The 25,748-nt window shown below is 45.4% G+C and overlaps 1 protein-coding gene across 3 annotated transcripts; it reads right to left on the reverse strand.

Annotated features, from left to right (window-relative positions):
• Window positions 1–267: 267 nt before the first annotated feature.
• Window positions 268–25,558, reverse strand: ZNF398 (zinc finger protein 398). Of its 3 annotated transcripts, none has more exons than XM_027101596.1 (6): window positions 22,009–25,558; window positions 20,654–21,049; window positions 14,140–14,266; window positions 13,478–13,591; window positions 3,447–3,560; window positions 268–2,049 (listed from the first exon to the last, which is right to left on the reverse strand). In XM_027101596.1, exons 1-6 carry the CDS (start codon window positions 22,051–22,053, stop codon window positions 905–907), a joined length of 1,941 nt encoding a protein of 646 aa, XP_026957397.1. In that variant the 5' UTR covers window positions 22,054–25,558; the 3' UTR covers window positions 268–904. The 3 variants fall into 3 exon arrangements, with proteins under 3 accessions (XP_026957397.1, XP_026957398.1, XP_026957399.1); XM_027101597.1 differs by having other exon boundaries at window positions 24,242–25,556; XM_027101598.1 differs by lacking the exon at window positions 22,009–25,558 and adding an exon at window positions 21,710–21,908.
• Window positions 25,559–25,748: the final 190 nt, after the last annotated feature.

Genomic DNA, 25,748 nt, shown 5'->3' on the forward strand with positions numbered 1-25,748 from the left:
AGAATATCAGACACCGGGAATGGAAAAGCCAGCTTGCTTGCTTGGAAACAATGAGGAAGAATATGACATAAGTGACGCTAAGAAACATGGTTCAGGCACAAACTCTAGGCTCTTCTGTCACTTCTCGGGGATCTGTAGCTTTTAAAGCTGGGGCCGAGAATCCTGCTCCCAAATTTTTAACCAGGACCCCGGCAAAAGTTTCTAGCAGTTTAAATGACAGTAAAAGCCTGAATGCTTCAAATTAAGCTAGTGAAAGAACTGTTCTCCTTAAGAAGGTTTTAAAGTCAAATTTTTTGCTCATCCAGTATTAAACAAAATATATTAGAAGAATTAATCTAGGAGACCTAGGAAGGCAGTCTTGAGTCATCATTTCGGGAGAGACAGTACCCAAGCACGTGAGCCAACTGGAGCCACTGTCTGGGAGGAACAGGAGTGGTGCCCAGGCTTGGGCACTTTCTTCCAGAACCATCCTACCATCAAGGAGGTGATGAAAGGCTCAGTTAAACATTCTCTGCCGCAGAATGGGCTTCAAGCCTTGGAGGCTCTTCCACGCACCTGACTCTACCTACTGATGGATCACCAGAGGCCGAATTACCCTGTGATGGACCACCAGAGGCCGAATCTTGCTTTCCAACCTCTCTGCAACATTCTTATAACTTCTGCTTAGGTAATGTTTTTGAAAAGATGAGGAAGCTGGGCTCTCCTCCAGGTCTTCCTGGGTTTCACAATGTGCTGCTCTTGTGAAGTTCCGAAACTCAAGCACGCCTCTAGTCAAGTGCACAGGACCCCCAATTCACTGACGTGCCAGGCAGGCATTACCACCGGGTTAGCGGGGGGCAGGGGCTTCTGGGCTTGCCTCTTGCCCCGCTGCCAGCACGGCTAACCCTGAAAGGAGAGAGATTTACTAAACCCCGCCTCCAGTCCCTTCCCCATACCACTGATTGGCCTCTAGACCTTCGGTGTTAACGCCCAGGCCAGCGGTTTCGAGCCCAGTTAGGAGGGGGCCCGGGGGGTCCGGCGGCTGTCCAGAGGGGTCACTATGCCCACCACAGCCGCCACCGTGGCCCGAGCGCAGGTGGTCCTTGAGCGTCTGCTTGTAGCGGAAGCTCCTGCCGCACTCGGCGCAGGGGTAGGGCCGCTCGCCCGTGTGGATGCGCTGGTGCTTCATGAGGTGGTGCTTGCGGATGAAGCTCTTGCCGCAGTGCGCGCAGCTGAAGGGCCGCTCGCCCGTGTGCAGCCGCCGGTGGTTGAGCAGGTGCTCCTTGCGCATGAAGCTCTTGCTGCAGTCAGGGCAGGGGTACGGCCGCTCGCCCGTGTGGATCATCTGGTGGCGGATCAGGGCCGAGTGGCCGTTGAAGTCGATGCCACACTGAGGGCAGGAGAAGGGCCGCTCCTGCGCGTGGCCCCGCTGGTGGAGCAGCAGGCTGATCTTCAGGCTGAAGCTCCGGCCGCACTGCGCGCACCGGAAGGGCCGCTCGCTGGCGTGGGCTCGCCGGTGGCTGGCCAGGCGCGCCTGGTCGGCGAAGCGCTTGGGACAGTCGGGGCAGGGGAAGGGGCGCTCGGTGCTGTTGTGGACCCGAAGGTGGTAGGTGAGTCTGGACGGGTGAGTGAAAGTCCTGGCGCAGTGCGGGCAGGTGGGTGGCGTCTCGCTGGCGGGCGGCTGCGGGCCGCGGTCGGCGTGCGGGGGAAAGTGCCTGGGGCACTGGGCACAGGGGGCCGGGCGCTCCCCCGCGGGGCCGCATTGGTGGGTCAGCAGCATGTCCTGGCTGAGGCTCTTGCCACAGTGGTGGCACGAGAACACCTGCTCCCCGGCCGGAGGCGGGAGGGGGTAGCTGCCCAGCTGAGTGAAAGTCACTTGTCCCTCAGAAGCTTCGGCCAGCTCGGTGGCTGGACGTCCAAACGGCGCCATGGGCGCAGACTGCGGGCTTTTGAAGGCCACGTCCCGAAACGTATCCTTAGCTGCTGCTGGTGGAGAAGAGAAGGTGACGGGCACCTCGGGGCACAGGGAGGCTCTGGCGAGGCCTTCAGCTTTGATGACAAGCTCTTCGTCTGAAAGAAAGGACTCAGAGTCACACCTGTCGACAACAGGTGTCCCAGCAACTCTCCTGTGTCCCTGCCCAGCTCTGACAGGCTGCTCTGAGCTCCCATTGGCCCAGATAAGGAAGTCAGTGGAGGGCTGAGATAATAACCAGGGTGTCTGTAGTCCCTGAGGCCAATGTCGGAGAATTTACTACCGAACCTCTTCAGCGCTCCCCGTTTGGACAGGAAGAACCCTGGCATCAATCTTCCCAGCATTACTTTCATTATGATTCACCTCTGCTCACAGGCTCTGAAATGTTCTCTGTTGCCTATTGTGATTAGGCCTAAAATCATGTATTTATCTAATCTTGTTCCTTTGTATTCTGCCAGGTAAGTCCTTCACTATAGTTAGCTGTCTCTTTACTTTCCTGGAAAATAAAGTACACATTTCTGCTCATATGTCTTTAATCATTCTGCCCTCCCTTTTGTAGAATGCATCTCCTCTCTTCCCATCTTCCCAGATTATACCCAACCACACAGTACCAATTTTCTAAGGCCAATTCTAGCTTCACATCCTAGCTTGCGGGGATCTTAGTTCCCCAACCAGGGATGGAACCCAAGCCCCCTGCAGTGGAAGCGCAGAGTCCTAATCACTGGACCGCCATGGAAGTCCCTTTGCATCCTTCTTTAGGCCTTATCTAAATACCTAAACTAAAACTGATGTGATGTTCTCCGAACTTCTTATTTCTTGTATACAAGTCATCCATCCCACTCACCCTTGACATTTAATAATAGGCATGCCTAGCACTGATATGTGTGTCCCCAATATAAACTTCTTGAAGAGCAGAAACTGTCTTTTTTTTTTCCCCAGGGTCTAAGCACAGAGCATAGAAGTTAAACAGGTTGCATTAAGTTGCATAAACGATCATGTCTCTTCTGACCTTGAGATTCTCTTCTGGTTCAGATGGCAAAATATAGATGGTGCTAAATGTCTTAGAAGACGCGTGTTTCTTCTCATGTCACTGTTCTTCCTGAGGGAGAGCTCTTCATTAACATTCCCATTTGTGCCTCTCCCAAGACACTGCTGTCTCCACTGCTCGTCTCTCCCACCCCCTAGCTTTGTTCTGTCCTTTCTGCATGCTGTTCAAATGTTCTGTCCTTCCCCATCCTCATACTTCTGGTGCATCTGTATGCACTTGTTTTTCTTCCTCGGACACTTCTAATTTGTCTTTACACTTAAGAGTATGTTTTCTCACTTAAAATGTATCTTGGTTTGATTTCCGTTTCATTTCTAACTTACTTGAACATGCTTTTTTCCCCCTTTTCCTCATTCCTCACCCACTTCCTTGCATCCACAACCCGACTTCCTCTGCCGTTTCTTCTCAGTGGTCCTGGCATGAGCTGGGTCTGGGCGCCTCAGTACTCACCGGCATAGGTGCTTTTGCACACGTCACTCTCCTTGGGCTCCTGTGGGGTGCCGACCTGGGTCTCTTCCTCTTGTTTAATCCAAGACAGAATATCCGATGTTGAAATGCCAGGCTCTGTTTGTGGGGAAGAGAATGGCCTTCAGGGCTTGACTCAGAAAGTGGAAATAATCATGTTGGTTTGCTGAATATTACATTTTGCCCAAATATTTATCTCTAATTAACTATAACAACAAAATGAAACTAGCCTTTTAAAAAATGCATATAACATCTAGAGAACCAGTTCAAAATGAAACCAAATTTATGAATCTTTACATGACAGACTCACCTTGATTCACTATTTTCGGTGAGCCCATTTCAAAACAAATCAAAATTTTTATAGTAGAGATGACACTCTGAAATAATCTAGATTCAATAGTACCTTTCATTTCATTAGCACACTTTCAAAGTATTTTCACCTTTTTCTCTCACAGCTTTTTTATGAAATAATGAAGCAGGGAATATTTTCTCCATTTAAGTAGGGGGGGCCCTCAGGGGTTAAGTAAACTGCCAGTAAGGAAGTATTTACAGTGAAAAGCTATATTATCAAAGATTTGCTTTAGGGGCTTCCCTGGTGGCACAGTGGTTGAGAGTCCGCCTGCCGATGCAGGGGACACGGGTTCGTGCCCCGGTCCGGGAGGATCGCGGCTGGGCCCGTGAGCCATGGCCGCTGGGCATGTGTGTCCGGAGCCTATGCTCCGCAACAGGAGAGGCCACAGCAGTGAGAGGCCCGCGTACCACAAAAAAAAAAAAAAAAGATTTGCTTTAAAATACACACACACACACACACACAAAAAGATGAACCGAAAACTTTAAAACAATGTTAATATGAAAACAAATACAGGGACTTCCCTGGTGGCACAGTGGTTAAGAATCCGCCTGCCAATGCAGGGAACATGGGTTCCATCCCTGGTCTGGGAAGATCCCACATGCCACGCAGCAACTAAGCCCGTGCGCCACAACTACTGAGCCTGCGCTCTAGAGCCCACGAGCCACAACCACTGAGCCTGCATGCCACAACTGCTGAAGCCCACGCACCTACAGCCCGTGCTCCACAACAAGAAAAGCCATCACGATGAGAAGCCTGCGCGCCGCAACAAAGAGTAGCCCCCGCTCGATCCAACTAGAGAAAGCCCGTGCACAGCAACGAAGACCCAACACAACCAAAAATAAATAAATAAAATTGATCCTTTAAAAAAAAATACATTTCCAGAATTACAAAGTTAGGTTTAAGCACAGATCTGACTGCTCAGAAACATTTTTCAGGTTCCCAATTCTGGGTTCTTTCCAAGAGATCATATTACTTCTACTTATTAATGATATAGATTATTGTTTCCTGAACACTGGGAGTGGAGAGAATAGTATTTGCAAGGCCCTCAGGCCTTGGGGATTCTTCTGGAAAGAAAAAAAGAACAGCCTCTAAAGGCTTTGCACATAACATGCCTCATTTGGTCAGTACAGAAACAGCTGTGCTTGCTATTCCAGCCGAGGTCTATATAGCCTTTTTTGGCCTAAAAGGACAAGCTGGAACGCTGACAGGGTCCAGAGAATAAATTCAAGCTCTCTATATTATTTATGAAAAAAGCCTTGTAGGAAGGTTATGGTTTTATTCCTAGCAAATGAACAGAAGTCAGTGTTTTGTTTTTTTTTAGAACTCAGTGTTTTGCTCAATGCCTTTCAAATCTGTTAGAGACCACTGAAATCTAAAGTCACCCCCAAAGGAGAAATAAGAGGTTGGACAAGACTAAGGCCCAAAAGACTGTCAGCTTATGCAGAGAGACGGAAAAATACAGGTTTTTGCACACATGGCAGTCTGTCTTTCCAACTTCCTACTTTGAGCTACAAGGCTGAAGTGTATTAACCATAATCCAACCTTATCTTTTTTTCTCCAAGATTTTATAAACACACACATATATAAACAGGCAGTGAGAGACTGAGTGTAAGGAAGTGGATCTTTTAACAGACATCCGAATGATGCACTGTCTATTCATCAAAAATATGAGACTTTTAAAATGCTTAATTGCTTCATTTGTCAATTTTCTGAATAATGAGTTAGTGCTCTAGAACCTCCAAATGTGATTCAAGTGGTTTTGACTTTTTTCTTTAGTTTATCATTATGAATTCACAGAATGCTATACACTGGATGAGTTTCAATCCATTGCAGCCATTATTTTTTTAACCATTTTTTAAATTGAAGTACAATTAATTTACAATGTTGTGTTCGTTTCAGGTATACAGCAAAGTGATTCAGTTATACATATATATGTATATATTTTCAGATTGTTTTCCATTATAGTTATTACTGAATATAGTTCCCTGTGCTATACAGTAGATCCCTGTTGTTTATCTGTTTTATATATAGTAGTGTGTATATGTTAATCCCAAACTCCAAATTTATCTCCTCCTCCTCTCCCCCCGCTATCCCTTTGGTAACCTTAAGTCTGTCCGTGAGTCTATTTCCATTTTGTAAATAAGTTCAAGTCATTATTCTTTTTAACGCTCAAATTGTCCCTTTTTTGGCCAGCGGGAGCCCCTTCAGATCAGTTCTGTATCTTTTCACATCATCAAACATCTAGTTTCCTTTATTTCTAGTATGACAAACTAGAGCAGGTTCATCTTGTACATTTCCTGCTCCAAGCACACAATCAATAATCTCTCTGAGAAACGGGATTTAGAGACAACAATCTGGATGATAAGGATGCTAACTGCTAATAGGTTGTCACTGCTTCTAGGTCTTTTCAATGGGCAAAGCTATAAAATACATACCTTTTAGAAAAAGGAAAGTGTCATGAGTTTATATTAATATTTATGATTCATATTTAAGATTACAGGGCTTTAATTAAATCATTTGATTTTATGCTTGTATCTTTTCCCTCTTATCCTGAGAATCTGGGTTCCTAACGACACTACATAATCTTTGCTTTATCTGAATGTACATTTCAAAATAATACTAATATTATTAACAAAAATATGGACTCAATTTAAGATTTTTTTGTGGTATACAGTTTAGTTATTTCAGTGTGTGTTTGATTTTTACTTTTTTTAATGTAAAATATTTACAAAGTTCCAAAATCAAAACTATAAAATAAGGTACATTGAGAGAGGTCTAGCTTCCATCTCTAATCTCTCCCTCCCTGTATAGGCAGCCATTCTCATTAGTTTTTGTTTTAATCTTGCATTGTTTCTTGGAAAAATATAAGCAAACATATGTACATCTTTGTATTTTCCCTCTCCATGAGGTATACTACACAAACTGCCCTGTATCTTCATTTTTTACTTACCAATATATTGTGGACATCTGTCTGCAGCCGTATACAGAGAGCTTTCTCATTCCTTTTTGTAGCTGTACCATTGTTTATTCAAGAGTCTCCTACTGATAGGCATTTGGATTCCTTCCAATCTTTTGTTACAATATTAGTCAGCAGCCAACCATAAAAGCTATGGAGGACTAAAAGAACAAGCCAGTTCTCCAGAAATGCGAGTGGCTATTGTTATTACAGCCACTGGCTCAGTATGTCTTCACTGAACTTGGGGAACCCCAGGAAGGTAACCCTTCTTTTTGAATAATGATGCTAAAGTTCCTCTGGTCATTTAGCTTACTAGATCAGTAAAACTAAGTAAATATTTATTTTATCAAATAATTGGGTCTTAGCACTGTTGTAACTGAATGCATGTAATATGGTTGTGTCTACTACATTTGGTGGGGGTGGTGGAGGTGTATAACTGAGGACCTTTTGGAAGTGAAATAAAAGGAGCAGGAGTACTGGAATACTCAGGTGGCCTCATGCAGTCACCTGCCTGGTGACGGTAGGGCAACTACTGGCCCAGTCACCACAACAGCACTCAGAGCACATCTGCACAGGCCTGAGGAATCCCAACAGTGGATACTTAAAGAGACACAAATGAAAGTAAAATCATTGGTTCCTGCAAGCAGCAGGCTCTGGAGAAAGCCACAGAAGAGAGAAAAACTGAAAATAGTGATCAGGTAAGAGGAAGTCGATAAATGCTGAGGTTTTAGGTTTGAGGGGTAGTTCAAATAGAAAGGCTGATCCCAAGAAAACATAAAATTTTAATATCTACACTGGTTGAATGTCATTTTAGCTATGAGGAAATCTTATTGTATGTGTGTGTGTGTGCGTATGTTTTAAACAGGTAAGGCCCCACACTGTCTGAAAAGCAGCTGGAACCTTGAGGTTCTGGGATGTATACAAAGGCATTATGAACTAAGTGAGTTAAAACAAGTGCTGAGGGACTTCCCTGGTGGCACAGTGGTTAAGAATCCACCTGCCAATGCAGGGAACATGGGTTCGAGCCCTGGTCCAGGAAGATCCCACATGCCGCAGAGCAACTAAGCCTGTGCGCCACAACTACTGAAGCCCGCACGTCTAGAGTCCATGCTCTGCAACAAGAGAAGCCACCGCAATGAGGAGCACGCTCATGGCAATGAACAGTAGCCCCCACTCACTGCAACTAGAGAAAAGCCCACGCGCAGCAACTAAGACTCAATGCAGCCAATAAATAAACAAATAAATAAAATTAAAACAAAAAAAAAACTGGTGCTGAGATTTGCAGCAACATGTATGCAACCAGAGATTATCATGCTAAATGAAATAAGTCAGAAAGAGAAAGACAAATACCATATGATATCACTTATACGTGGAATCTAAAATATGGCACAAATGAACCTATCTAGAAAACAGAAACAGACTCAGACATAGAGAGCAGACTTGTGGTTGCCAGGGGTGGGGTGGGGGAGGGGAGGGGGGGGGGGGGGGGAGGGGAGGCGGAGGGATAGAGTGGGAGTTTGGGGTTGGTAGATGCAAACTATTACATTTAGAATGGATAAACAACAAGGTCCTACTGTATAGCACAGGAAACTATATTCAATATCCTGTGATAAACCTAATGGAAAAGGATATATAAAAAGAATGTCTGTATCTGTATAACTAAGTCACTTTGCTGTGCAGCAGAGACTGTCACAACATCGTAAATCAACTATACTTCAGTTAAAACAAAAACTGGTGCTGAGATTTGAATTCTTAAGCAGAAAATAAAAATACTTGACAGGGCCTTCCCTGGTGGCGCAGTGGTTAAGAATCCACCTGCCAATGCAGGAGACACGGGTTCGAGCCCTGGTCCAGGAAGATCCCACATGCTGCGGAGCAACTAAGCCCATGAGCCACAGTTACTGAGCCTGCGCTCTAGAGCCCGTGAGCCACAACTACTGAGCCCACGAGCCACAACTACTGAAGCCCACGCGCCTAGAGCCCGTGCTCTGCAACAAGAGAAGCCACCACAATGAGAAGCCCGCGCACCGCAATGAAGACTAGCCCCCGCTCACCGCAACTAGAGAAAGCCCAAGCGCAGCAACAAAGACCCAATGCAGCCAAAAATCAATCAATCAATAAATAAAATTATGAAAAAAAATACTTGACACATGAAACTACCATTGGTAAAGATATAAAAACTTTTTTGCACCTTTTGTGAAATAGGTATAGAACTGTAACATAGCAGGTGAATATACTGAGTATTTGTGTAATAAGTTAAAACCTCTAAGTTTTATTTCCAGGATAATTCTTGTTTGCAAATAGGCTAAAATAAAATAAAATAAAAGGACTATCATATTTGGATGTGCTTTAGTCACTGATTTTGTTTAGGAAAAGGTGGCCTTGCTGGATTAGAGTGAACGGTGATAAAGGAGATAAGGGTGATGCACCCAAAACAATGATGATCAAAGAAGTCTCCTCAGGACTACAAGGTTTGAGAATGAATTTATTTTACTTATAGGTCATTCTAGAATCTTGGCTCTAGTCCATGGCTTCCAAACTAGAAGAAGCGCTAGATAATGAGCTTTTGGTAATTATTCCATCTGAACTTCTTAGTTAAGGCTTTTCTCCAAAGAATTCTAAAATATTGGAGTTCAATATTAAAACTATCAGCAACCAAATAATGGCCACACGCACACAGAGCTGGTCTGTATTCTGGCCCTAGTAACAGAGTCAAAGACGAATTTCAGAAATCTCAGGTTTAGATCTCTCTGTATTCTCCCATTCATTACTATTTTCTACTAACTGTAAGCAGTTTTATCTAAGATACTAGACAGCAATGACTGTTCCCTAGGAGGAATAATAATTTCTCTTTTCCTTCATCAGATTCAGATGATGGCGATGGAGACAGAGCATAAAATTAATTCTAAGATATCTGGACATAAAAAGGAGGGGGTGCCACATGGCACTATTGCTATCCCCAAATCTAGTCTACCTATGCATATTTTTTATTTAATTACAATGCATAGTTCTTCCTAAAGCTCTAAAATGGAATACGATAATAAATTATGGGTGTTATTTTATAAGAAATATGGATAAATCCAAACATAATTTTAGAAAATTGTTTCTAAACGTACATCAAAATTTTAATGTAAACACACTGGTCTAATAAAAATTACAAGGTGTATTAAAATTAAACAAAGATGGGGAGTTCCCTGGCGGTCCAGTGGTTAGGACTCCAAGCTTCCACTGCTGGGGGCCCAGGATCGATCCCCGGTCAGGGAACTAAGATCCTGCATGCCCCGCAGACGGCCAAAAAAAAAAAAAAAAATTAAACAAACATGATGATGTTAAAGAAGAGAGAAACTGCTTTTGCTCAAAAATGAAAAGTTTTGAATCTTTTTTTTATAATAACAAGATGTTAAAAATGATATAAACGGTTAAAGTGAAGAATAATCTATGAAAAAAATACTTTATTAGTTCTGTCACTAAAGTGGCCCAGCATTAGTATCTACCTGGCATCCGTGTGGACAGTCTGTTATGCACCTTGATGACCAGACAATTAATACTATTCTCTGCCGAAAGGAACCAAGACTTTTTTAATGTGTTGGGGGAAGGAAAATCTAAAATAAGCTCCTGTTAACACAGCAGTCCTGAGACTGCCTATCCTCAGGAGGCCTGCTTGCAAGGTTGTTGCTTGGCTGGCAAATAGCTCCCTATGCTGATATCAAACTTTCCTATATGTTGAGTGCTTCACTGGACCTAAGCTGTTTGTACAAACAGTGTGGTTTATGTTGAACATCCACTTTCCTTCTGGGAGTCTGGAATCTTGGTACATGCCAGACAGAGGGTGCCTACGTGACCAGCCTTGGGTGCTGAGTCCCCAGAGAGCTTCTCTGGGAGACAACACACTGCACGTGTTGTCACAACTCATCGCTGGAGGAATTAAGTGTGTCCTATGAGACTCTACGGAAAGGGGACTCTGGAAGCTGGCCCCTGGTTCCCTCCAGACTTTGCCCTGAGTGCCTTTAACCTTTGCTGATTTTGCTTTGTGTCCTTTCACTGTAATAAATCTCAGCCCTGAGCGTGACTATATGCCGGGTCCTGTGTGTCCTCCCAGCAAACTACTGGGCCTAGGAGAAGTCTTGGAAATCCCAACACAGCCTGGAACATATTTTTTTAAGAAAACGAGTACTGAGGCCGTACTAGAAGGACACAGGAGACACAGCAGATAGTTTAGAAGTCCTCTCACTTGTTGACAATTTGAGCAACCAAAAGAAAACAACTGAATTAAATGAATAAAAAGGCATTAAAATATAATTAAACCTAAAAGGAGGAAAATACTAAGGGTTCTAAAGGTTAGAAACATATGAATTTTTTAAAGGCTATATATTGATCAGTCCAAATTATATGACTTCTATCCTCAAGTTCTAGTAAATATCTAGGTTGGTAATCACCAATGCAGGCTAAAACTCTAAATAATAAAACCAGAGTACTAAATAAATGCAATGCTTACACTGTTAACTCTAAATAAAAATGTATTAAAGTATAAAGGGTGACTACCCACAAATAGAGTCTTTTTTTTTTAAGATTTTTTTTTTGATGTGGACCACTTTTAAAGTCTTTATTGAAATTGTTACAACATTGCTTCTGTTTTATGTTTTGGTTTTTTGGCCCCGAGGCATGTGGGATCTCAGCTCCTCAACCAGGGATCGAACCCACACCCCTGCACTGGAAGGCAAAGTCTCAACCACTGGACCACCAAGGAAGTCCCCCACAAACAGAGTCTTAAAAACCAAGGTAAAAATAAATTGACAAGATGAAAGCTAAATCAAACTTTCATATATAACCTCAAAACCAAATTATTTATACCTTTTCCATTCATCCCCAAACAATAAAATGATACACTCATTCTTTCTCACTGAGGACTATGTCATGTACCTAACAAAGGTGACCAAGGAGCCATTTCCAATAATGAATTTTTCTGCAATCAAATAACCCACCTTTACTTGTGATATGATTTTAGACTCATTATTTATATCCATGATATAGAGATTAATAAAATTCAACCTGTTACACTGCCTAAATACAATCACCTACACATTCTTAAAAATAGTGGGTAGCAGATATATACATTCCTCAAAACTCAGAGAATGGGACTTCCCTGGTGGCACAGTGGTTAAAAATCTGCCTGCCAATGCACGGGACACAGGTTCGAGCCCTGGTCCAGGAAGATCCCACATGCCGCGAAGCAACTAAGCCCGTGTGCCACAACTACTGAGCCTGTGTTCTAGAGCCCGCGAGCCACAACTACTGAGCCCGCAGGCCACAACTACTGAGCCTGCGCTCTAGAGCCCATGTGCCACAACTACTGAACCCCGCGTACCTAGAGCCCGTGCTCCACAACAAGATAAGCCACCACAATGAGAAGCCCACGCACCACGATGTAGAGTAGCCCCCACTCACCGCAACTAGAGGAAGCCCACGCACAGTAACGAAGACCCAACGCAGCCATAAATAAATAAATAAAATTAAAAAGAAAAATTTACATCAAAAGAAAAAATATAGGGCTTCCCTGGTGGCACAGTGGTTGAGAATCTGCCTGCCAATGCAGGGGACACGGGTTCGAGCCCTGGTCCGGGAAGATCCCACATACCGTGGAGCAACTAAGCCCGTGAGCCACAACTACTGAGCCTGCGCGTCTGGAGCCCGTGCTCCGCAACAAGAGAGGCCGCGACAGTGAGAGGCCCACGCACCGCGATGAAGAGTGGCCCCCGCTTGCCACAACTAGAGAAAGCCCTCGCACAGAAACGAAGACCCAACACAGCCAAAAATAAAAATAAATAAATAAATTTATTTAAAAAAAAGAAAAAATATAAACAAATATTGAACTCTAGGTAAATGATATTCATGCTGAACTAATTAGGGGGAAATGTATTGATATCTGTACTGATTTTGAAATACATGAAAAATAAGATGTATTGATGCAGGGATACAGGGATGCAGGGATGGATATATATGTAATAGGGAAGTACAGTAAAATGTTAGTGATAGAATCTAGGTGATAGGTATCTAGGTGTTCATTGTAAAATTATTTCAACTTTTCTGACTGTTTGAAAATTTTCATAATAAAATGTTAGAAAAAATAACAGTGTATGGGGCAGGGGTGGGTTGTCAGAGAAGTTCATCTAATAGACACGTCTGGAGGATGAATTCTCTGTGAGCTTTCTATCTATCAAAGAACAAAAATTGCATGAGATTTTTCTGATAACAGAGGTGGGACTTGAGAGAAATAATACAACTGGACTTTGACTAGCAGTCTTCCCCACACAATATCAAGGAGCTGCCAACCGAAAAAACTAGGGAGAGTTAACTAATGATAGCTGGCTCCCAAATTGGGCAAAATCCACTTTGCCCAGGTGGATGCCATCAGGGTCTGCCAGTTAAGTGCGTCCCCGAGGGACCAGGCAGACTCCCAGCCCCTTAGCACTTCTGAACAGCTGGGCACACATTCCCTCGATAGCCCTTAGGTGTGTGGTACTGATGAGCGAAGGCCTTGGACAAGGTTATCTCTAAGCTCTATTTAAATGCCTGACGACCCATTCGCAGTCTACTTGCTTTAGGACTGAGAGGCTCTAGAAGGCCCAAGCCCTGCTTACCTTAGTTCTGAGCCATCATCTCTGACCAGGAAAGGGAGACAAGGGGTGGATACTCTCTTCTCTCACTCACCTTCAGTGGGATCTGTGGGAATCTCACTTTCCTCTGGCCCTGCCTGGTCCTCTGTATTATGGTCCCCTTCTGGCTGAATCTGAGATAAGACATCAGGTTGATTCATGGCATAATCTAGGAGAGGAAAATGGGAAAGAGGGTATGACAAAGTGATAAATGAGGATGACAACTGATGGCCATAAAAGCTGAACTGAAGGCTGTGAGGTGCAGGCCCAGGGAATTTCTTTCAGAGTCTAGATCACCTCCCTCCATCCATTCACCTCCAACTATGGACGCTATCTATTAGGAAACAAGTAAGAGGAGAGGTGAGGTGTGGGAAAGGCACATGTGCTACCTGGGCACCGCCTGCTACTTCCATGGAGTAAGAGTGAGTGTGCCTCAAGGAGGAGAGGCAAGGCCCTTTCAAAGTGAGGGATACTATGGAAACCACTGCAGCTGGCACACCCATAACCCATAACCTTGAACTTCATTCTCTGTCCCATGATTTGGCAGAAGGAGAGATCATGATTGCCTATTTAGCAAGGGTGAACTGGAAATCTTTTGCTTGGAACCAGAAGTGTGTGAGGACAGAGTGAAAATGAGGACACTGGAGGAAAAGGGACCATTCTGAGACTTCATGGAGCTGCTGTCACCTCATTCAAAAGATGCCAACTTAGCCTCACCCATGGAAATGAGCGACTCGTAGTTGCCCTTCATGATATTCTTGTAAAGTTCCTTTTGCCATTCTTCTAATTTTTCCCACTCTGGAGTGGAAAAGTAGATGGAGATGTCATCAAATGTCACAGGCACCTGAAATTACAACACTGGGGTTAGTTTCTCTCACTGCAATTTAACCATTCAATAAATCTCTACTAAATGCCTACTAGTTACAAAAAAACCTAGGTGAGATGCTGAAAGGATACAGGCAATATTTAAGACACAGATCTAACCTCCAAGAGTTGACAGTGTTTTCACTGTGATAAACTTTAGGGCTATGAGTTCTAGGAGAGTGTAAACAGTCACTCATAGAGGTAGGTACAAATGCAAAGCAGGATTTAATTCACAGAACTCTACATATTGTGAATATCCGTCAAGTACAAGGCTTATCCTAAGCACCAAGATTATAAATATATCGTTTCTGCCTAAAAGGAGCATATGACTATACTCAAATTAATGACATGGACAAGAAATTTTGGAAACAGAGCTATAATGCGGTTGGGATGAGTCTAGAAAAGATGGGACTTTGGCCAGTCCTAAAAGACAGGTAGGTTATAAACAGGCCTAATGTGAATGGGAAAAACATTTAAGCATGGAACACTGGAGAGTGCATTCAGAGAACAGTTATAGATTCTGCCTAGTTGGAGTCAACGTTTCATGAAGGAAATGGTCATATACAGGACAGAATCCTCCCACCTTCCAGCACAATTCTGTCTAAAGCTAGGAGCTTATCCACAGGCAAATGGATATGTTTCTCTGGAAAGAAATACAAGAGTTGCCTGGGGAATTCAGGCACCAAGTATGGGCACTATCGCCTAGTGTGAAGCTCTTCTCCTTCTGCCATCGTCATAATGGCTAGCTCTTCCTTTTCCTGCCTGACAGCTTTCAGCAGTTTTATTCTTAAATACGAGCTTATTTCTAAGTATCAGTGACCATTTAGAGAAATCCTGCCACATGATCAAGAAAGACTAAAATAAAAGGAGGGAAAAAATAACTGTGGAAAAAATAGAAATACCTAGGCAACAGAATTTTTAAAAAAACCTTAATTAGTAATCCCATAAAGAATCGAGAGATATTAAACCCATAAAATAAAAACAGGATGCTACGGGAAAAGAAATAACCAAGAGCAAGAAAGACTCCGTGTAACTAATATATACACATATACTTTTTTCCCCAAATTAAAAAATTCAATAAAAAGATACTCATCTTCATAAACTTAACATATCCTTTAAAATACAAAGGTCTGTACAATTCTATGAGGCAATTAATTTCTCTCTAATTGCTTCATTTGTGCCATCTTTTCTTCCCCAACCATAAATTTTGTTCCTTAGGAGCTAGAACCATAAATTACTCATTTTACATCCTGCTCAGCATCTAAAACCAACTGAGGCAAATGTAGATGCTCAATAGTTAATTTTTTAATCTAATCTCACTACACAAAAGATTTGTGATAGCTTACAACAGAAACACATGTGATAAAATAATGACAAAAATAAAGGATTGAGATGCGCTTCTGTTCAAGATTGTGAACTAAACACACATGTACTTCCCTTTCCACCCAGAGTTCCATTGAAATGACAGTAAATAAGAGCAGGAGGGACTCAATACCAGTACCAAGAAGGAGAAGGAGAGGCCGTCACTAGATCAGAATTTCTGATGAGTTTCTCACTGAGACCTAGAGGATGCGCCTGTGCTGGGGTCTAAGCTACGAGGAAGCTGCATCTCTGACAACACACAGGAAAAGACTGCAGTAAGGAATCCAGAGAATTCCAAGCTCAAAGCTGGCAGAGATGCTGAGTAGGGGTTACTGGTTATAAACTGCAGTCTGGAGGTCGACCTCTGGAATAGCAGGGCCCCCTGCCTTGTCCTCATCAGCCCTGGGAAAGCAGCATTTACCCCAAAGCTGAAACCCAGACCTCAACTCTAAAGAAATTAAAAAACCCGCTTGGAGGGCTTCCGTGGTGGCACAGTGGTTAGGAATCCACCTGCCAATGCAGGGGACACGGGTTCGAGCCCTGGTCCGGGAAGATCCCACATGCCGCGGATCAACTAAGCCCGTGTGCCACAAGTACTGAGCCTGCGCGCTAGAGCCCTCGAGCCACAACTACTGAAGCCCGCGCTCCTAGAACCCGTGCTCCGCAACGAGAAGCCACCGCAATGAGAAGCCTGCGCACCACAACGAAGAGTAGCCCCCGCTCGCCACAACTAGAGAAAGCCCGTGCGCAGCAAAGAAGACCCAACGCAGCCATTAAATATTTAAAAAAAAACAAAAAAACCTGCCTGGAGACAGCACCCGGTCCCAGTGCGGTGCTGACAACTTAGAGTACCACCTTACTCCTGGCCTCTGGGTAGCCCCCCGCACTGCCTGTTTGCTCCTTGCACAGCACCTTAAAGTGAAGCCCACCTATATCGGGCACCTATGGAGAGAGCCTCTCCTGCAAAGCAAAGATCCTCTGGTTAAACAGACTTACATGGTGGCAGAGAAAACACGCCAGCTTCCTCAAATTAACCTCTTAATTAACCTACTAGCAACCAAGGATTACTCGATATTGAAAAAGTAAAACTAACAGCATCAAGATGAGCACACACTACAAACAATCCTAGAGAATTAAAAAAAAAAAAAAGCTCCAATACATATTCTCAGAGACATTCAAGTAGATACTGCATCCATTAAAAAAAAATTCAGGCTGCTTTAAAAAAGGAGAAAATAAATATTCTGGAAAATTAAATATATACTTGTTAAAATAAAAGAAAGGCTGGAAGGAAACGTCAGAGAACTCTAGTTTAATAGGTGAAAAATATGAAGGAAAAGTTAAAGACACAAAGACAATAATCCATCATCTGTCAAACAGTAATTCCAGAAAGAGAACAGAAAAAAATGTGAAAGGGGGAAAAGAAAAATTATAAAAATAGAATCACAGAAGAAAATTTTCCAGAGTGGAAAACATATCAGCCTTCTGACTGAAAGGTCACACCGAGTGCCCAACAAAAAGTTTAAAAGACCTACACCCAGATACATCCTCAACAAATTTTAGAAAAACCACGTACAAATAGAAGATAAAATCTTCCAGAGAGGGAAAAAAAAAAAAAAGAGATTTCTTACAAACGAATGAGAATTGATTTGTTATTAAACTTTTCATCAATGGCATTTGATGTTATGAGACAAAGAACCAACGCCTTTAAAATTGTGAGAGAAATGGAATATTATTCAGCCTTAAGAAGGAAATTCTGACACCTGCTCCAACATGGATGAACCTGGGAGAGGTCATGCTCAGTGAAATAAGCCAGTCGTACGGGGACAGATGTCATACTGCATGACCCTACCTAGATGAGGACCTAGGGCAGACAGATTCACAGAGACAGAAAGCAGAAGCGGGGTTGCCAGGGGCTGGGGGAGGGGGGAATGGAGGGGTTCTATAGGTGCAGCATTAAAGTTTTGCAAAATGAAGAAGTTCTGAAGATGGTTGGTGGTGACAGCTGCATAACAATGTGAATGTACTTAATGCCACTGAACTGTACACTTAAAATGGTAAATATTTTTTCTTTTTTTCTCTCCCCCACAAAATGGTAAATTTTATGTCATATATATTTTACCACAATTTTTAAAATTAAGAAAAAAATTCTGAGGGAAAATTATTTTGAGTTTGGCATTCGAAAGTAAGGGCAGAATAAGAGCATTTTCAACAAATCAAGCACACAAAATTTCCTCCTGTGTGGCCCATGTTTCAATCTAGTAAATCTTCGATATATTTCAATTTCATGAAGAAATCTTTGAGAGAAATCACATTATTTTATATATGACTTTGGAGTTTAAGATGGACAGTTTAGGGCTTCCCTGGTGGTGCAGTGGTTGAGAGTCCACCTGCAGATGCAGAGGACACGGGTTCGTGTCCCGGTCTGGGAAGATCCCACATGCTGCGGGGCGGCTGGGCCCATGAGCCATAGCCGCTGAGCCTGCGCGTGCGGAGCCTGCGCGTCCGGAGCCTGTGCTCCGCATCGGGAAAGGCCACAACAGTGAGAGGCCCGCGTACCACACACACACAAAAAAAAAGATGGACAGTTTCAATGTTATCCACTCATCCAGGTAAGACAGTAAGTAACTTTATGGCAAATATTATGTTTAAATTACCCAAAAACCCTTCTGGAGGTGCTCCAGATACACAAACAAAACACACTGTGGGGAAGGTTCTCTCTAAGAAGCTGACTCTGAGCCCTCCGCCGCCTGCTCACCTCTGCTCCCCGCCCCCGCCAGCCTTAAAGGAGCCTCCATCGCCTCTCTTCCCGTTCGCCCTTCAGCCTGCTCCACCCAGTCTTCTATCCCCGCCCCTGCACTAAAACAACTCTTGCAAGGTCCCCAGCGAGGCTGTGTTGCCAAGTTGTATTCACCATCCTCATCCTTCTAGCCCGCTCAGTAACACGTTAACCCACACGACCACTGTCCCTTGACCCTGTGACCCACACACTCACTGGCCACCACTCCCACCTATGGCGCTTGGTCCTTGGGCTCTTTCTGCTGCTTCTCCACATTCTCTCCCGAAGTAATCACCTCCAGCCTCATGACTTAACAATACAATCTGTACGTCAGTGATTTCCAAATATTTCTCACCTTTGGGCTTCGAAGATCACTTAACATCTCTCCTGAACGTATCCCAGTCATCTCAAACCAATGCTGCCAAAGGAGAACTAATTCTTTCCCACCCTGAAGCATCCCCACCTCTGTAAGTGCCAATACCATCCATCCAGTCCTTCAAGTCAAAAGCCTAAGAGCCCGTGGTTAAGAGCATATTCTCTGGAGCCAACTGGGTCACAGTACAACTCCAGCATTTATACTTACTGACTGTATGAGCTTGGGCAAGTTAGGAGTCTTATTAAAGCAACTAAAGCACTTACAACAGTAAGTGCTCAGTAAATTATCACAGTTAATTTACAGCTCTTGTTCTTAATTCCTCATTCCCTAATTCCCATTAGTAAGTCCTACCGTCAATTTTACCACCAAAACAGCCTGAATCTGTCCACCTGTCTCCATCTCCACTACTGCCACCCTCACTCAAGCCACTCTCGGCCCTCCTACCATTACAGCTGCCTTATTGTTTTCTCCTTGCTTCTGTTCTTACCCCCATGACCCATTCGGCCCAGAGCAGCCAAAGAGATTCTTTCAAAATACAGACCAGATATAACTCCTCATCTAAAAAATCCCCCAGTCTTCCCATTACACCCAAGATAAAGTCCACATTCCTTACCTCGGTCTCCAATGCCCTATGTCAGTGGTTCACAACCGTAGTTGCATATTAGAATTATCTATGGAGTTTTAAGATTAATGATTAGGCCCCATCCTGAACCTGTTACATCAGAACCTCTAGATGTGATGCCCATCAAAATTTTAAAAGCCCCCCAGGTGATTCCTGTACAGCTAGGGCTGAAAAACACTGCCCTAAATGAGCTGCCCCCTGCTTCTCTAGCCGTGCTCCACTTACTCACTGCACACCAGCCAACTGGTCTTTTTCCTTCCCCTCAGTGTTTCAAGGTTGTTTGTGCCTTTGGGACATTGCACCAGGTATTCTTTACACCTGGGAAGCTCTTCCTCAGATCTTCTCCCAGTAGGTTCCTTCCTGTCATTTAGTCTCAGCCTAAAAATTAGCTACTTTATGAGAACTTCTGTGACATCCAATCTAAAAAATAAATCACCAGATAGCACTTTTATTTTTATCAAAGTACTTAAATGGATTTATTTTGTTTGCTTATATTATCTTTCCCCCTAAAATTTAAGCTCCAGGGAAGCTTACAAGAATTGTTCACTGCTGTGCCTTCAGGAAGTAGATCTCAAGCAAATACTAAGTGTTCAAGAAGTATTTGTTGAATGAATGAATAAATAAACGGGCATGTTTGGAAACTAGCTGCCTCCAGGCTGTCTTCCATAGCTCAAGAATGATGTTTATTTCCTGTTGTTTTAGGGACTATTCCCTTCAGAAAGGCCGGGCCCTAGCACTGTGGCGCACTCTGTAAAGGATGCGGAAGGACAGGATCCATGTGGATCCTAGACCCACAGACAGCCCCAAACCTTATATTAACCACTTAACTCCACACCCCTTCCTCTGTCCTCCTCTTTTTTTTTTTTTTTTTTACCAGAATTGCCAACAAATTCAAACTGACTGATTTAAATAATATTTACTTTTGTTTCCAAACAAGACTGTAGCAGACAGGTTAATAAAGAAAAAAGTGACTTGGGGGGTAATGGGCGGGAGAAAGCAAAAGAGAAAAAAATCCATCTGCCGGATAGCCAACTTTGGATTGGGAAGAGTTTTCCAATCTGAAGTCTGACACTTCACATGATCACTAAATTGAACGTGGAATGCTTCCAAAATAGATAAAACACAAAACAACTTCTTGGTTCCTTCAGCCAAACTGATTGACCAAGACTACCCCTTGCTAATAGTCTAAGGTCTAGTGGTAGCACTGCGCACGCAGAAGTGGAGGTGTTACCTTTGGGATATCTCCTTTAATACCGGGGGGCAGCCGCAGGATCCAGAAGTTCCTGTTCCTCAGCAGGTTCTCCAAGTTCTCCAGCCGCCTCTGCAGCAGCCCGTACTCCTGCAGCAGGGTCCCCAGCACCGCCCACTTGCCCTCCAGCTGGTTCCCGAGATCAGCCACTGTCTTTTCGCAGCTGGCCAGCTTCTTTTCGGCTGTCCCTGTCCGTCCTTCCAGGTGCAGGAGTCGCCGGCTGTGGACCTCCACCTTTCTCTCGATAGCCTGCACGGCCGCCACTACTGTCCACAAGGAGATGGCCGCAGTCTGCAGGTGTGCTTCATTTGCTGCTGGGGGTGTGGGAAGAGGAAGCGCCTGCAGGGATGTAAGGCATTCGGAGTCCCATTCAGAAGTCTGTGTGCAGTGGAAAGAGGAGACGAGACATTGAGTGTTAGAAGGAGCCCTGATCCGAACTAAAATGAGATAAGCGCTGCTTGAGTGGCCAGCGGAGATTAATCTAAATATAGTATTAGTAGTGCCTGCATAAGCCTCATCTTTATGGAGCTCATTGACATCAAAAGCCAAGAGAATTGCTTTGGTGGTTGAGGGATGGAGTAGGTAAGACAGTGAACAGGTGAAACTGGATCAAGAAGCAGCCTGGCACAGAGCCAGCCACCCAGAGGCCAGGTTGCTGCTGCATCCTCTGGCTCTGGAAAAGCTCTAAGTGCATCAGGATCTTTCCAGGTTTCAGTGAGCTCGGTGCCCTTCTGATAAACCCCTTATTTATTGACTTAGGCTCCGGCCCCATCCATCACCCTGCTGACAAGCCACAACCATATCATTCAGTAGCAGCTGAAAAAGCTGAGAATGTCGAGTGTGGAGAAAGCATGACAGCTATTTTCAAATATTTGAGGGTTATAAAACAGAAGGCAGGACAGACTTGTTTACTCCTATACTGTGTTACTCCAGAGGGCAGAACTAGAACCAACATGAAATTTTCAGGAACATAAACTCTGGCCTATTTGAACTAGATCTTTCCAAGAACATAACAGGCTGCCTCCTCACTGAACATACCTTGGAACAAAGAGTGTATAGAAAATGAAACTCGTACAAGAAACGGGAGGTTGGATGAGGATGACCTCTGTAAAGCCTTCTGACCCTACGAGTTTGATAACCGGCTCTTTGGCCGTAACCTCCGGTCTCTGCAGCTCTCCCACCACTTTTTTCTCCTTTCACCTGCTCTGCGATCCCACTGAACCCTTGACCGTTCCATTTGCTCCTGGTTTACCGGCCTGCTCCGGGCTTTGCTTTCTTCCTTAGGTGATCATTTCAGCTAACTTCAACCCCTTCACTCGTCTGCCTTTCTGCCTCACCTGCTCGGCTAACCTCCGGCTTTGAATCACTTCAATTGTTCTCATTCTCTGTTCCTGGAAGCAGGCTGGTAAGCCCTACGAAATGAAGTCACACAACCAGGTAAACTGGTGTCACCACACACCCACGGTCTCTAAGCTCAGCAGGGACTCAGCACTGCCCTGTGCCCCACACTCCGCTTCCCATTCCACAGCGTGGCCACCACAAGCCCCTGGCCCTCTCCAGCTTTTAGTACAGCACTTCTCAAACTAATGAGCCTAAGCATCATCTGGAGGCCCTGCTAAAATGCAAGACTCTGCTTCAGTAGGTCGGGTAGGAAAACTGGGAGTTTGCATTGAAAACAAGGTGACGTTGCTGTTGCTGCTTCAGGGAGCGCAGGCTGAGCGGGAAGACTCCTGTCCGCTGCGGGCCCCTCACTCTCAGGAGATGACGCGGCCTCCTACTTTGAGAAGAGGGTTAGAATTATTAGACCTCAACTCTCTCAACGTTCTCCTCTTTCTCTTCTTTTTCTTCACCCTCCTTCCCACTTCAAACTCATCAGTAGCTTAGTCCATGCTTTCTTCTTTCCTTCCCTCAGGAAAAAGGTGCATCCTATTTAAAATGAATCTCTCCACTTAATGCTCTGAATGCCACCTCCTTCCACATTTTTAGGTACACGAATCTTTCCTCTTGTTTATGGTCAATGTTTCAATCTCTCCCGTGTCTTCTCCATGGGACAGACCTGCACTGTTCAATATGGTAGCCACGTGTGGCTACTGAACACTTGAGGTGCATTTATTTCCATTGAGATGTGCCGTGAGTAAAAAATACACACCAGATTTTGAAGACTGAGTGTGGGGAGAAAATGTAAAACCTCATCGATAATTTCTTAATACTAATCACACACTGAAATATTTTGTAAGCCTTGGGTTAAATAGAACATATCATTGAAGTTCATTTCATCTATTTCTCTTTACTTCTAAAATGTGACTACTGGGAATTCCCCAGCATCCAGTGGTTAGGACTCCCCCCTTTCACTGCCGAGGGCTCAGCAGGCCACTGGGCATAAATAAATAAATAGATAGATAGATAGATAGATAGATAAATAAATAAAGAAAATAAAATGTGACTGCTAGAAAGTTTAAGGTTATATACGTGGCTTCTATTATGTTTCTATTGGACAGGGCTGGCATACAGACACATGATCATCTCTACCATATTGAAAAACAAGATCCAAAAGGGAAAAATAGGTCTGAGGGCACAGATGACATTCCCTCTGCTCGATCCCCCACCCCCACTGCTGCTGCTCCCTTTTTCCTCCTCTTCTTCCCCCCCTCTCACTTTCGGGTCACTACTCTGTAGGCCAGTCTGGCTCCTGATCCACTACAATGACTCTCTTTGGGGTGAGCAGAGGCTTCTTAGCTGGCAAATCCAAGGCATCGTTTCCGGTCCTGTTACTTGACTAGTCCCTGCTGGTTCTGCACGGCTCTTGTGTGCAGCGACTGTCTTGGTCAGCTCTGCAGGCTTAGCAACTGCCGGAGCGGGCTTGGCACGCGGCAGGCCTGCAGTAAACATCCGCGTAACGAATAAAACACGCAGAAGGTAATCCCGCCCTCCGAACCTGCACCGCTAGTTCACTCTGCAATCCCGACAGAGGGCCTCCTGCGTGTCCGGCATCGTCACGGGCTGGGCACTGGGGATCCCTGTCCTCCGGCGGTCCTTCAACACACCTAAGTGTTGCCGTCACCACGGCATCTGTGGCTGCGCGAGGCTCACGGAGGCGGCAGCGAGGGTGACTGTGGGGTCGGCTCCCAGGGCTGGAGAATGGCTGATGAAAACCCCAAACCAAGCCAACTCCACTGCCCCGCGTCCGGCAGGCAGGAGCGGGGCTGGCACCAGGCGAGGATCGCTTCACTCATTCCTCTTCCATTGGTGTAAGAGGCTCTCTCCGCTGGAAACCTCCAAACGGGATGGGCGAGCCGGGGCCTCACACCCAGGCGCAGGGACCCAACGATGGGGGAGGGCGAGCTGTCCCAGACCCGCGCTCGGCGTCGGGGTCCCCCCCAGGCCCCTCCCCTGCCGGCGGCACCCCGGTGGGTGTCTGTGCTCGGCCGTCCGGGCTGCGCCCCGCTCCGGGGCCCCGAGCCTGACAGGCTGGGATCCCCGCCCTCCTCCCTTCCCTCGGGTCCGACCGCAGAGCCCGAGGCGCCCCGACCCTCCCGGGCTCACTGAGCTCGGCGCGCAGGCCGCCCTCACCGGAGCCGGGGCTGCCTCGGCCATGGTCCTGCGCTGTCCGGCCCGGGCCGGAGTCGCCGCCGCTGCCGCCGCCTCCGCGCTGCCCCACGCAGGCCGACCCCCGGCCTCTCCGTAGGCGGCACCCGCCCGGCCCTGCCTTCCCGACCCGGCTCTCGCACTGCCGTCGGGCCCGGCTGCTCGGGGCGCGGCGACGCGGCAGAGGCGCGGGGCAGCCGGCCGGTGGAACTCGGGTGGCAGGCAGGCTCAGCCGCGCTCAGCCCGCAGCGGCCCCTCAGCAGGCGCTTTGTGGGCACCGAGCGCACCCCAGGGACCGCTCGGGCCTAGACGCGCCGCCCGCCCGCCCGCCGCGGCAGCGCGCCCCCTGCCGGCCCCGGCGGCCACTTGCGCCCCACCGGCTGGCCAGGCTTCGCTCGGCTCCGCTCGCGAACGGTTTGTTCTACGGAACTAGGTGGGTCTTGTTTTCTCACAAACCCCGAGAGTGCTCAACAGATTGGTGCTTAGGCCCCAGCCACAAACCAGGACTCATTCTGGGAAGCGTTTTTCTTTCTGGAGGCCCAATCAGCAGGCCCCGTCTGAAGGGAGGCGCCAGGGGGAGGGCAGCCCGATGCAGGAAGGTGGAAATGGGCGGAGTGCGAGGTCCAGGTGCCGGACAGGGCGTAGGGAGACAGTGGGTTAGAATCAGAGACCATGAGGCACAGATATGTGATGAAGACGACGTTCATCACTTGCAGAAATTGCAAATGTGGCTCCCAAGGGGAAGCGGTTCACATCCCACGTGGCCGGTGTTAGGACCAAAACTACAGTCGTCCTTATATCTCGGATTATTGAAGTTGGGGTTTGCTGGGTCTGTACTAACGGACAGCAAAGAACCAAGTGCTATCTACGGAGGTTGTGTATCTAAGGCTGACAGAGCGTATGTTACAGTAAGACAACCACATAACCCTGAGTTTCCAGCAAGGCCCTCCTTTCAAACAGGCTGAACGTGACCCAAAGTCCTCCCAAACCTGTATTTCAGCAAATGAATCGTCAATGCCCATAACAGTGAAAGAAGCTATAAATCACAAAAGTATGAGAACCGTCCTGTTGGGCCTGCTCTTGAGCCTACTAAGCTATTTTTAGACTGTAGCTACACCTGCAGTATGTAATTTGAGGTCTACCTCAAATTAATATATATTTTGGTCAAATGGTGAATGATGGTAAAAAATTGTCATTGTAAAGCAATTATACTCCAATAAAGATGTTAAAAAAATTGCTATTCTCTGAATCAGAATATCACCATAATCGAATGAACTTCTAGAAAAGAGGGGGGAAATCTGAATTTTCTTGGAAAGGAAATTCATTTTTGTAATTTTATTATTAAAAATGTAGTAATTAAAACTTTAAAAAATTTAAAGTTTGAACTTATAAGGCAAGAACAGCAACTGCTGGACACTCCTATGACCATTAAATAGAAACAATTGTATTACTAAATAAGATACTTTCAACTGAGCTTCTTGGGGCATAGGTC

This window comes from Aethalodelphis obliquidens, unplaced genomic scaffold (genome assembly GCF_003676395.1).
Source record: "Aethalodelphis obliquidens isolate GAN/ISIS:26980383/991018 unplaced genomic scaffold, ASM367639v1 scaffold5, whole genome shotgun sequence".
In the NCBI taxonomy this organism is placed as follows: Eukaryota; Metazoa; Chordata; class Mammalia; order Artiodactyla; family Delphinidae; genus Aethalodelphis; species Aethalodelphis obliquidens.